This window comes from Haemorhous mexicanus, chromosome 1 (assembly GCF_027477595.1).
Source record: "Haemorhous mexicanus isolate bHaeMex1 chromosome 1, bHaeMex1.pri, whole genome shotgun sequence".
Lineage (NCBI taxonomy): Eukaryota > Metazoa > Chordata > Aves > Passeriformes > Fringillidae > Haemorhous > Haemorhous mexicanus.
This window is the reverse complement of record NC_082341.1, coordinates 150,003,814-150,016,560: the sequence shown is the minus strand read 5'-3', so window position 1 is coordinate 150,016,560 and position 12,747 is coordinate 150,003,814. Positions and strand designations below refer to the sequence as shown.

Sequence of the window (12,747 nt, the reverse complement as noted above, 5' to 3'; positions counted from 1 at the left end):
CAGTCACAGAAGGACAGCAACAGGGTGCCAAAGTCTTGGTGTTGGTGGGACAAAACTGCTTTGGGTCTTTTCAATACTGCAATATTTAACCTTCTCTGAACTAAAGGAAATGGTGCAGAGCCAGTGGAGTCAGAAAGGAAGTTCAAGGGCAAACACAGCTCCTGCCACACAACAAAGCTGTGAATTCCATAAGCCACCAATGGAAAAGATGGATTAAACTTGAGGAGTCCATCTCTGTCAAGTGACTGATATAACTAATGGACCTAAAAATTTTGGTAAAGGAACCCTCAGTTTGTCAGAAGTGAAAGACACATTCAGGAAAAGGCAATTTGCACAAATATTTCATAGTATGTTTGTACAGATCTGATATCCTGTTTCTATGCAGACAAGACTCTGGGCTGGCCAGATGGTTGGTCTGACACAGGAAAACTCTTCTTCAGAAAGTCTCCTAATTCAAAAAAGTGTTTCAGTATGTTGCTCCAAGCCTGAATCTGGTCTTGTATCTTGTTTGAGAGCCTGCTTTGAGACTGTCCCTTCAACAATGATTAAAATGTTTTAGAATTAAAATTTTTAAGTTTATTATTTATTATTGTATCTACTTTTTCTGTGAATGAAAAAACTTTTCTATGTCAGTAACTTACTGAGATTCTGCCCAATTTCATTCATCTGCTGCTTATCATATGTGCCCTTGTCCACGGGATGTCTAAGAAAAGAACTTGCTCAGCATTGTGGGCGCATTTGTTTTCTACCACAGTAATGTCAAGAACAACTTGTGGATGATATTAAAATAAATTACTAAAAGCAAATTAAAATTACTTTGTAATGACATTGTACAAAGGCACATGTCTGCCCACAAGAAGAGATGCCATCACTGTGAACACATTGCTGAAAGACATTGACTTGTAAAGAATAAAGTGCATTGCAAAACTGAAACCCTGAAATTGTTAAAACACCAAAACAGTCCAAGAATAGAAATATCTTCTAATTACTCTGCCACATACATTAGGTAATTCAGTACTGTGAATAATTTACTGATTGTATCATTTGCCTACAGGCTAAAATACAACCAAAGATTCCCTCAAGCCTTACAATGGAGAAAGGTGAGTACCAATGACTGCACATAACCTAAGGACTACAGGCTAAACATGCAACTGAAGATTCCCTAATGCTTTAAAACATATGCAAACAATCACTAGCTCACCAGAAGAGAAGTCCATTGAAAGGGAGCCCAGGCACGTAACAATCTCAACAGACCTTTATTGTGAGTATTAGAATGCAGTCAACATTATTGCTATTATAAAAAACAAATCACAGAAGGAAGTATTTTGCTTCTCTCACAGAAGATTTAATCATAGTGCAGTGCTGCCTCTCTCAGAGTCTTTAGTGACAATACACTGATGCACGTGGCTACAGCTGAACACAGGAGGCTTGGCCAGTTTTCAGGAAAGGAAGACAGCTGTTTTGAGCAAACAGCAATTGAACTAGTTTCAGTTATCCCACCCACAGAGTAAGGGAAGGGGACTTCTGTCCTGAATGATTTTTCATGCTAGTTCATTTTCTGCATGTGGTCTCCAATTTTTCATTTGGGTTGTTCAGGCTGGTGCAGAATGGCTGCCAAATGCACAGTCTGCACTCGGTGCAGTGTATTTTCACCATCGTTACATGCTCTGTATTTGTTTTCCATATACAAACAGATATACACATAGTGTATAATATTTATTGCTTAGACAGACCCCCACACCCAGTGCCCAAGACATAACAAAGTATAATAGAAACCATTACTGAAGCATTTCAAAGTCTCTGCAAAATCCTCACCTCAAGCCATATGCAATCAGTACAACAGAAAAAAAAAAAATGTGAGCTAATAAAATGTGAATAGCAATGGGTATTTCAAAAGTGATTAAGCCTCTGATTTTAATAAGCACTCCAAAATTAAGGTGCATATACTGAAACATTTTTTAAGCAGTAGAGCAAAAACCTATAGTTCCAGTGTTCTAAACAATCCTGCTTGCAAAAGAATGGCATCATTGCACACACCCCCTTTACACACCAGCACCTCCTCAGAGCTACTAACAGGGCAAGGCAGCTGGGACAGCCTGACTGCTCTTTTGGCTGTGAAGCCCCTGCCTGCAGAGTCCTGCCCCTCCTCCACTTGCTGATTTTTACACCAAGCTCCAGTTCAGTTCAGGATCTGTTTTGTGCCTTTAGAGTTCCAGTGAAGAAAAATGGTTACAGCTTCCCTTTAAATACAAAGGGAAAATAGTGTGGTTTACAACATCAAATACTTTTATAATTTTACTGTAATGTTTGAATGACTCCTTTGCATCCCAACCCTCAGTCTGGTAAGGAGTGCTGGAGCCCAGCAGTGCCAGAGGGGTTTTGCTGTAATATTAATTCAAGTCTATTTAAGTCTATTTAGAAGCCAGATGGGAGTAGAGGAAGATCACCAATTGCACAAGACAGAGGAGGCTTACTTAAGAAAGGCATCAAAAACACCTGGAGATTTTGATTACGGTGCACACATTCCAACTGTACAGAAGTCCCAGGATGCTCTGGAGGCTGTGGACAGAAGAGCCAAAGAGGCCTTTCCCCATGACTGCTTCCCACAGCAGCCAGGAAGAACTGGGCATGAGAACAAAGGAGTAACACCCTCCAGGCACCTCAGAAGCCAGAGTACAGAAAGCTGAAGACTGAAAGGAGAAAAAGATGCAAGCTGCAGAATGAATAGATGAACACATGTAGAAGCTCAGAGATAAAATTAAGAGAGACAGGTGGCTGTCAGCCCTACAAGATTACTGCACCCATGGAAGAATAGTTTCAATTCTTTCCACACAGCAAATACAGGAAATCTATCAGAAAATTGCAACCCATCTTCTTTGTCTATTTGAGAGAAAATGACAGGCTTCTACCACTGTAAACCACTCCACAGCTGAAAAAAGATCTATGCATCTAAGGCCAGAATATCCAAAATATGGGCACTATTCAACCTACAGCTACCCAAGAAAAGGGTTAACAGGAAGCACTATTCCCTGCAATATGACCTGAAGTATGTCCATTTTGTAACCAGAACGTGGCAGCCCCTTCATGTCATACCAGAGCACAGCACCAACACCACATCTCATTTATGACTGCTGTCATGCCATCACTGCAACTGAAACACAATTCCTGATGTAGATGCGTCTGGTATGGTCACAAGCAGGAGCAGGCTTTGAAATGAAATCACCCTGATACCTCCATTAAAAAAGCAAACAGGCAAAGCCCTAACTAAACCTCAGACAAAAAGCCGGGCATTCAAAGGCTCCAAAAGTTTGCCACTTAGCTCTGTGAAATCACAAGAGGCTTCTGTAAGATGGCTTTTCCCTTTTGTCTATTACTATTTAGAACTCCTATTTCAGTGACAGATGGCTTCAAATTTAAACATTTTGCCTTTCTGTGCACACGTATCAAACAGTCCTTACATTGCCATCTACTACTTTTCCCTCAGAGAGGGTCTGTCCCCTTCATCAAAACAATGCAGTCACAATTCACACCCCAATAAACGATGTTGCAAATAGACTGAATGTACATCCCTGGCTTATTTAGAGAGGAAGTAGGAAGACAGATGGAAAAATATACCTACAGGAATAAGATTCTCTTGATAAGGCCAACTAGGAAGAAATACTGGTAAGAGCCAGATCACACTGGGATTGACTGGTACACGAGCAAAGCAACCAACTGTAGGCTACATTCTGTGCAAAACAGAGCATTTTTATGGCACTTGACTTGTGTTTAAAAGAAAAAGCTCAAAAGCATCCCAAACCTTTGAATACTTGAGAAATTGGGGTCAGAAACTAATGTCCACATGTTACAGACCAGCACCACAACTTAAGAAAGCAAACTCAGACAAGTTTGTGAAACACTGGAGCAGGACACGATGTATCATACATAGCACGGTCCATACGGACACTGAGATTGTATTTCTTAGAAGATATGAATGATTGCAGGAGACTTTTTATAATACATGACTACACAATGAACATTAAAAAAAAATACTGAACAGATTGTTTTTGTAAGCACAGTCCATCCTGAACAAGGCAGGATCTTGAGGGGTAAAATTACATATTTGTGTAAATAAAGAGGGCATTACACATACAAACAGAAGACATATTAAAGCTGCAAGGGCAACTTCAACTTCGACCTTAGGATTTCCTTTTCAGGATACCATTCCTCCATCTCTGTAGTAAGAATAAAACCTCTGTCCTCCCCCCTGAACTTTCCAAGTCCACCTCCACCTTTAGTAACATTTACAATTATATTACATCACACACATGCACACACATTGCATAATATTGCTACAGTGTATGCTGTATAAATTCTGTAAATACACTCCACTTTGTTTCAAAGTAATTCATCTGGATTTACACTTCTCTTATACAGTACACACAGTACCACATTCAAGGATATGCAGCAAGTGAATAGTCTATAAAAATGTCTCACATATCCAAAAGCAAGTAGGTCACCCAACTATTCATGTTTGAAGCAGTTATTTAAGCATCATCTATATAACACAGAGTACTTATTAACAGTTGCTATAAAATGTCAACAACTCCACAGCTCTAATGTTCTTTCTGCATTATGGAGTTGCCAACCATTCCATAATTCCACGTTTTCGTGCATCTCTGTGATGTCTCCTACAAGCTTGATGTGGGAAGACTTTTTAAGTAGCAACCACTCTGTAACAGGGGTTTACATTTTGCTTTGGCCATCAGGAGTGATAACTCACTTCAGGTATGACAGAGAGGAAAGGTCAGGGTAGGTTTACTTTAGCAATGAACCAGCCATGCTGCTTTCTTTCTCAATAATGGTTTTATCATGAAAATTCAATGCACTAGCTGCAAAGTCTTTCCCAGATAATCCATCTTTGGCACGTTTTTCAGTTGTATGCATCCTTAAAAGGCATTCCAAGATTTTTTGATGGTCTGTACATAATAACAATCACTTCTTTTTTACATTTGTATGTAGATCAGGAAGAAAAGTGGAAAATATAGAGTATGCAGAATAGTTTTAATAAACAGTTTTACATACAGTACCTTACATATAGAACAGTGTGTTTGCAAATTTAAATAATTTTTGAATGTACAGTGGCTTGTACTCTTATCAAAAGGTAAATTCAAGTTTACTGTCTATCGGTTCTAAAATGCATTTATACAGATAACTAGAACTGATAAACAGACATGAGGCATAAAATGTTCAAGTATCTTAATGTCCTCAGTTAAATAGCCTCCTTTTAACAGTCATATTTTACAAATTTCAAAACCTGTACATACATTATTTTCAATTTTAGAAACTGCTTGTTAAAAGGTAATATGAACCACCAGTTCTTGTAGTCTATGGTAAGAAAACTAGACATGTGTAGATAGAAATGTGTATGGCATGTATATATGTACACATAGCTATGCACATATACATACACACACAGACACGGATGTAGCACTGGGTACAGCGGCAACTTATCAGCACAGGAGAAGTCCTGGGCTCAAAATCCAGCAAGAGCTAACAGAGCAGGTAGGTTGCCTTTGGTTTCATGACATTTCATTCACTGAAGCTGAAAAATTTTATAAAAACAACTTGGATAAGGTATCTTGTGATTTTTGCCTCTAATGGTTTAGAATTGCCACAGCCACAGACAGTTTTGCTGCTCTTGTCATTCCTCATCCCCACTGAAGATGGTGAAGTTTTCAGAGGACCAACATCAGAATAGAGCTACCCAGGACAAAAATTGTACCTTGATTCCTGAACACTGCTATAGAACATAAAAAAATATAAAGTAGATGCAATTTTGGATGGACTGCTGGCACCGAGTAGGACTTTGGAAAAAACCTTCGCCTAAGTCATAATTAAACTCTCATCCCAGTGATTTTAATATTATTTGGCACATCTGACCACTATTTTCCACTTCTGTTTTAAAGGGGCCTAGGGGTGCTGTTCTAGGGATTTCTATTTAAAAAAATACTTTAAAAGGGAGACCATGACAAGTAATTTTTTTCAAAAATCAAAGCTAGTATGTTTGGTTTCCTGAACACTCGTAAGAGAAAGAAATAATCTAAAAACCTTCCTTGTAGAGAAGATACAGCACTCTCTGTATCTATCTTTCACTAGCAAGATAAGAGGATTGCATTTTTAGTCAGCTGAATTCTGCTAATTTAGAAATGTTTGCCAAGGGTTTCAAAATAGTAGCACTGCTCGTCGAAGAGTTTTTGTTTGTTGGATTTTCTTGTATCTGGGGATTTACTTGTTCAACATGTTAAAATCCTGAGAAATAAACATTTCTAAGTATATTATATATAATTTTGAAGCCCAGACATTGAATATTCATATTTTCAATACAACAGATTCCTGACTCTAAACTTCCTCTCTTCTTTCTAAAGCTTCAGCCTATTAATGTAATCAGCAAAGAACCGGATAAATGCTCCGCTTTTTGCTGTCTTCCTGTCAGTCTTGTGGCTAATAAGAAAATGCATTGTAAAGAACCTATTTTTACTTCTATATTCTTCCTTTTGTCATACAGAGCAAAGTGTTGCTATCTGCTGTACTTTTCCCATGTCGATTAAGAGCTGTTTGATACGTCGCTTGAGCTGAGGCAATCTTGCCAGAGGATCTGGTGGTTCCAGTTCTCCAGTGAAATCAAGCCAGCTTTCTAAAACTACAGAAGGGAAAGGAAGAAGTTGATTAGAGTAACTCTTTGAGAAACAGTTTCCATAAAAATTAAACTTTTCTTTCTTACTTTGTCTTTCAAAAAAAGGGAAAATACACTGAGGCTGTGATTTTTATTCAACAGAAGAAATTTAGTTAGGGAAACACCAACTAATCCCGTATTTCTCTTGAAAAATCCAAACTTCTGATTTGATTGTTGCTGTAAAATTGTATCTGGGAGTAAATTTTACCCTTGGCTCACAATTAAACCTGTCCACACATAAAAGCAACTTCAGTTTGTGGTCTACTCTGACATTTCTGAAACAGAAAATGCAACCCTTAAACACAAGGTTTGCTTCTGCCACTTTAACAGGCTCCTATGGACAAGATCCACATCACAGAATGGTTTTCCAATCTTTAACAAATGTTTTCAAGGAATTTCTCTGCTTGTAGAAACAGAGAAGGGAAATAGTCAACCCTATTAGTTTAGAAACACTGATCTAGGAAATGCCGGGATACTGAAAGTAAAACTGCAAATAGAAATAAGAGAACTTGATTTGTTAAAAGATTAATTAAGGGGTCCTAGAATTAGACTACAAGCTCCCTTAATTACTAGTTTCTATGACTGGCAAGTCACAGACACTTGTGTGCTACAATATTCTCATACAATATAATTTCATTCAAGTTTTCCCATGAAGACTGAATTGTCTTCACGAAACCACTTGCTTACTAATAAGAAAAAAAACAAAGTTGAAGGCACAATAAACACCTTTTTTTCCCCCTAAATATTGTCAATTACTAGAATAATCAGGCAGAAACACTCCAGGTGTAGAAAAAGCCATCAACTTTCAGATTCATATCTGGACAAAGACTAGACAAGTTATCTAAGCTTTCTGCAGTCTCAGCCTGAGTGCTTAATCTACTTTATTGGGCATTGAAAACTTGAGGAAGGGGGTTGAGGTGATCAAGGGTACAAGCTCTGCTTGTAATTCTGGGACCCAAATTTGAACAGAATACTTAAAAATCCATCCTCAGTGCCTCAGATCACTTTGAACACATCAGTTAAGAGAGATGCTGCTACAGGTACATCAACAAGTAATCTGGCAATGCAGTTACCATCAACTTCTTTTTCAATCAGGTCCATTCTGCTGGTGACTTCATTCTGTACATTCTCTATATGGGTGAGGAGATTTAGCTGCCATTGAAGATGTGTGTCCACTTGTTCTTCTGAGCCTTTTCTTTCATTACAAACAAACACAGTGTTTCCTTCAGCAGAATTCTTCATAGGGGCAACAGAAAGAAAAAAATTGCCATTTAAGATTTTTTTTTCTTTGTTTTAATTCCTGGTGTTGATTTCAACATTTGAGTCACATGATAAACTCTGCTGGCTTAGAATTGTACTTCTGTATACACAACAAAAAGCTTACTCAAAAGCCACATACTATGACACATCAATGGACTAAACTAAACAAAATGCAGATTCCACATAAGTAAGCATCTATACCTTTTGCCTCATTTCCCTAACACTGAAGTTTATCAGTTCAAATGCTTTCTTCAATGCAGTAAAACAGATTGTACTTCTGTGCCCTTTTTACATAAATAGCAACTTAAATCATAAAGTGCTGAACTGCATGGGTCTACTGCCACCAAAAATGAGCAAAATCCTAAGGTTTGTTTCCATGGAAAATTCTCTACAACACAGAAGTATCTCAGATGTCAACAGTCACTATTTTGTACAAATAAGCTGGACATCCTATTTCACAGAATCCCAGAATGGGTCAGCTTGGAAGGGACCACAGTGGATCACCTGGTCCCAGAGGGTCATCCCAGAGCACATGGCACAGGATTGTGTCCAGATGGTTCTGGAGTATCTCCAGTGAGGGGAGAGACTTCACATCGTCCCTGAGCAATCTGTTCTGTTTGCTGATTAAGACAAAAAACTTCTCTTCCTACCTGCTATTACCCCACCTACCTTCCAGGCACAAGTCTGGGGTAGAACTGAACATGTTTGGGGACAGTTATACTAACATGTGGAGTTATGCAAACATAGTATCTGAGGAAGATTGACTTCTGCAATATAATTAGTACCTTCACAGCATGCCAGAGATAATACACAAGCTCCTAAGCTTTCTGTATTTGATGTTCCAGCTAGTGAGTGGAAGCAGATCAGATTTTATGAGTTAAAAATGCTCAGCATCTCAGGTAATTAGGAGGATTAACAGCTTCCATTTTATATCCACCATGAATTCATACCCAATGAAGTTCTTTCACTATTGAAGATTTTAAGGACTAGAATGCCAGATAGATGTGCTCACCCAGTGTCAGTTCATATCAAATGCCAGAGCAAAGAATGCCTTTAATTGTATTAATACACTTCTCTGAAGAGCTCAGCTAATTTTCCACATAAGAAAAAAAAAATGGTATTAGGTCTGTTATTAAAATATTTTTTCTCCAGTCAAGTACGGGAAGAATGAGAAGAGAGGTAAAGAAGAAAACAGGAACTGAAGGGTTTTCAGTTACAACTTCAGCAAAAAAACCCCAACTTTCATTTTAAGACTTAAAATCAATTAAAAAACACCAACCAAACAAATAAAACTCTGACTGACCTGCAGGAAGCTTTATTAGCAACTCAGATGGGACAAGCATTGTTAATATTCATAATGTTCAATAAAGGAGTTAAAATTATGTTTCAGATATAGATTTTATTTGAAAGGTATGAGAGTTTTGATGCCTTTATGATATTTAAAATCCCTTCTCTGAAGGCATCAGGTTTGCTTCCACAGTGTTTGCAGTAATCAAACTTTTCATAATATTATGAAAAATATTTCCAATATAAGTAAGAAATTATCTATTCCGTACAATTTTCAGACTCTCTCCAAAACTACAGGAATGGCATTTTTCCCTTGCTGTAAAAGGATCCAAGCCCATAATTGTAAAAGCAAAATCATCTTTCAACCTGCTTCAGCAAGATAGAGAAAATTTCAAAGCTAAAGAACTGAACATCTAAATAACATCATAAATGTTGGTTTGTTTTTTTCCTTCTAATGACCTCTATATTTATTCAAATGGATCCTTGAAAAAAAACCACAAAATCCAACAGGATTTTCTCTAAGCTATGAGATTGATGTAGGTAATCAGGCAGGGATGTCAGGAGAAGAGTTAAGGATACAGCTCATGGACAAGAAATAACAGGAGGTTCAGGTGGGGAAGTCTTGTGCTTTCAGAAGCAAAACCAAGGAAACTAAATACAATTTTAAAGAAAATGAATAACCCAAAAAGGGACTTAAAAACAGTTTATCCTGTTTTACACTGTTTGTAAGAAAAATGGAACTATGTAGCAGAACTGCAAATTAGGGTAAAACAAAATAGTATGGAAAACCAGAATATTAAAAGGCTCTGAAGAATGCTAGAAAGGAAAATTCAAAGCCCCAACCAAACTTTGACAAGGAAAGGAGAAAAGGCACCTTAGAGAGAAGTCAGATGATTCTAAAATGGTCCTTTAATGTCAGTTTTAAGGTAAGTGCAAACAGGTTTATGGAGAAACCAAGGAGACCTTTTCCATGCCTATTATGTTTAGGCAGAAAGCCTTATTTTAGTATCAAGGCTGACTACTGGAAAGGTGATCAAGGTGTCTCCAAAGGGAAGAACCAAGAAGAGATCTGTTGGGGCCAGTGCCAAACAGAGAGCACCCAGCTTTTTAGATATATGTTTGAATCTCTGAAGGAAATAATTTTGTTTAACTGCTCATACATATTTTCCTTTAATTCTAAATATCTTTATATTACTTATACTCTTTACAATGGCAATTTAAACTACTGTTGGAAGGCAAGAGTATTTGACACTGCTGTATGTCTCCTTACTAGAAATCTGAATATAGTTGTGCAATGTAGCAAATTTAGCACAGAAACAGGTATTTTTAATTAGAATGAGCCTAAAATTCCCCATTCCAACTATACAGCTTACATGCCACATTTAGAACTAAAATTAAAAAGAAAAAAGATGCGTCATACTCATTTCTTCCACATCAGAAACTGTACTTCTAAAGGGGGATGAGTTGGATGATTTATCCTCATGCAGCTGGTATTGTAGAAAACAGAAAGGCTTGGTTCTCTTTGGTTTTTGCTCTGAGAACTGTTCACTAAACCAGATTAACAAGTTTCAGACCTTTTCCACCAAATAATGGATTCAACCATTAATGTAAAAATGAGAAAGAGATGTTTAAACAGCAAAAGACAATCCTGACTAAAAATGTTTCATTAGAAGAAGTATGCAATATAGAAGAGTGAAAAGCAGTTTCACATGAGGTGAGATTAGTTGGTCAGTAAATCATCACATGTGAAGGACATTCTATGTAGCACTGCTATTAAAAGAAGAATACAGTACAAAAATAAACACTGTTTAAAAAGCCTTGGTTTAAAAAACAACAACCAAAACCGCCTAACACATGTGGATAACCAAACTGAGAGAAAAGGGAAACCTGTCCCATTCTCCTCACCTTGTAAAAACCATGCAAATTCTGTTCCAAGACCCTGCATTTTAATAATGGGGTTTCCTTTCTCTCAAAACATTAGATTGAGAATGATTTTTTAGCACAGGCAATACCTTAAACCATACCTTCTATTTCATACAGCAGCTGAAATGAACATACTTCACCTGGAACAATTTCAGTGATCCAAGTTTTCTTCTAGTGATTTCTGCTGACTTATTTGATAAATATGTTGACTTCCAGCAGTAAAGTTTTTATAATACCTGTATGTACTTCAGTTTTATCAGACTGAACATACTTTTCCAAATAAAATTTCCCAGATGAAGAATGATACTTACCTGCTCATTCATGCCACCATCTTTAAAAGAATATTGTAAACAGTTTTTATTCTCTGTGTGATATTCCTGATCTTCCTCAAAGCTACTTGTGTCTTCATCATCTGAGCTCATAGGGTCAGTGACTGCTTTGTAGTCATGACTAAAACTCTGTGGTTTTTGGTAACTGTGCTCACTTGTGATGTATGTTTCTTCCATCTTCTGGGGTATACTGGGTGGCTCTTTATGGTTTTGACTATGACACGTCCTTTCAGCTGGATTAACAGCATCCTGCAAAGTCACTAACTTTTTCTCTACCCCAGCAGTTCTTTGTTCTTGTTCTTTTCTCATCCCTGAATAAGCCCAGAGATGAAGGTCTGGGTGATGCTTATTTCTGCAATGAAGGGGAGGAAAAAAAGCAAGTTATAGAGAACTTAGTGCACTTAGAGCACTGAACTATTTAAGCATCCAATTCTCCTAGATATTAACTACTGAAAAGCACCATTATAATAAAAAAAAAAAAGTATTCCTAGGTTATTCATTCATTTAAGATAAATCTAAAATGTCCCTTTAGCACAAAATTTACCAAAACAATCACCAATAATCCCAACAGACCAGAGCTGCCTGGGTGCTGAACACCTAGCTCCTGCTGAAGCTGAGGGTACTGCATATCTTGCACTTGAATTATTTAAAGTATTATACAAAAAAGAACTTTAATGTGAGAGAAAAATGCAAATGCAATAATGGTAGTCTTTGCTACCTGAATATATAGAGCTGGAAAATAGAGCCTGGAGTGATACCTACTTCAGTATCCCAATCTTCAGCTGCAGTCCATGCAGAATTTCAGTTACCCCATATACATCTGCCAGTAGGTGATGTGTTGACACGATCTTTTTGGCATTAAGATGAGAGTAGTTCTCTTTCAAAAATGATAATCCACACATGTGTCCATTGTTTAGCCAGTCTTTGTCATAGAGATATTTGGCACTCCACCTCTGTCCTGGGGTAAGCAATAAAGAAATTGAGGGACATCTAAAGCCACAGCAGAATTACATTTACAACTAGAGTGCTATATTTATGTGCTGTACTTGCCTAAATATCTCCTAACATCCATGTAAGGATGACTCAGGATTTTGCTATTAATATATACGAATTTAGTTTTTGTGGATTAAGAAGAGAGTCAAAACTTATGAGAAAGAAAATCAGCCTGAAACCTCAAGACTCCTCTAAATGGCATTTGAAATTAAAACCTAATCACCTTTGCAATCAAACTAT

The 12,747-nt window shown here is 37.3% G+C and overlaps 1 protein-coding gene across 4 annotated transcripts in view; it reads right to left on the bottom strand.

Moving 5' to 3' along the window:
- Nucleotides 1–3,916: 3,916 nt before the first annotated feature.
- Nucleotides 3,917–12,747, bottom strand: part of PHF20L1 (PHD finger protein 20 like 1) — a 54,642-nt gene continuing 45,811 nt past the window's right edge. For all 4 annotated transcript variants that reach the window (XM_059867306.1, XM_059867325.1, XM_059867315.1 and 1 more), the window contains 4 exons: nucleotides 12,277–12,472; nucleotides 11,497–11,866; nucleotides 7,789–7,951; nucleotides 3,917–6,682 (listed from right to left, as the gene is read on the bottom strand). In XM_059867306.1, the coding sequence (XP_059723289.1) occupies nucleotides 6,540–6,682; nucleotides 7,789–7,951; nucleotides 11,497–11,866; nucleotides 12,277–12,472 (872 nt within the window). In that variant the 3' untranslated portion in view covers nucleotides 3,917–6,539. The remainder of the gene's footprint in view (nucleotides 6,683–7,788; nucleotides 7,952–11,496; nucleotides 11,867–12,276; nucleotides 12,473–12,747) is intronic.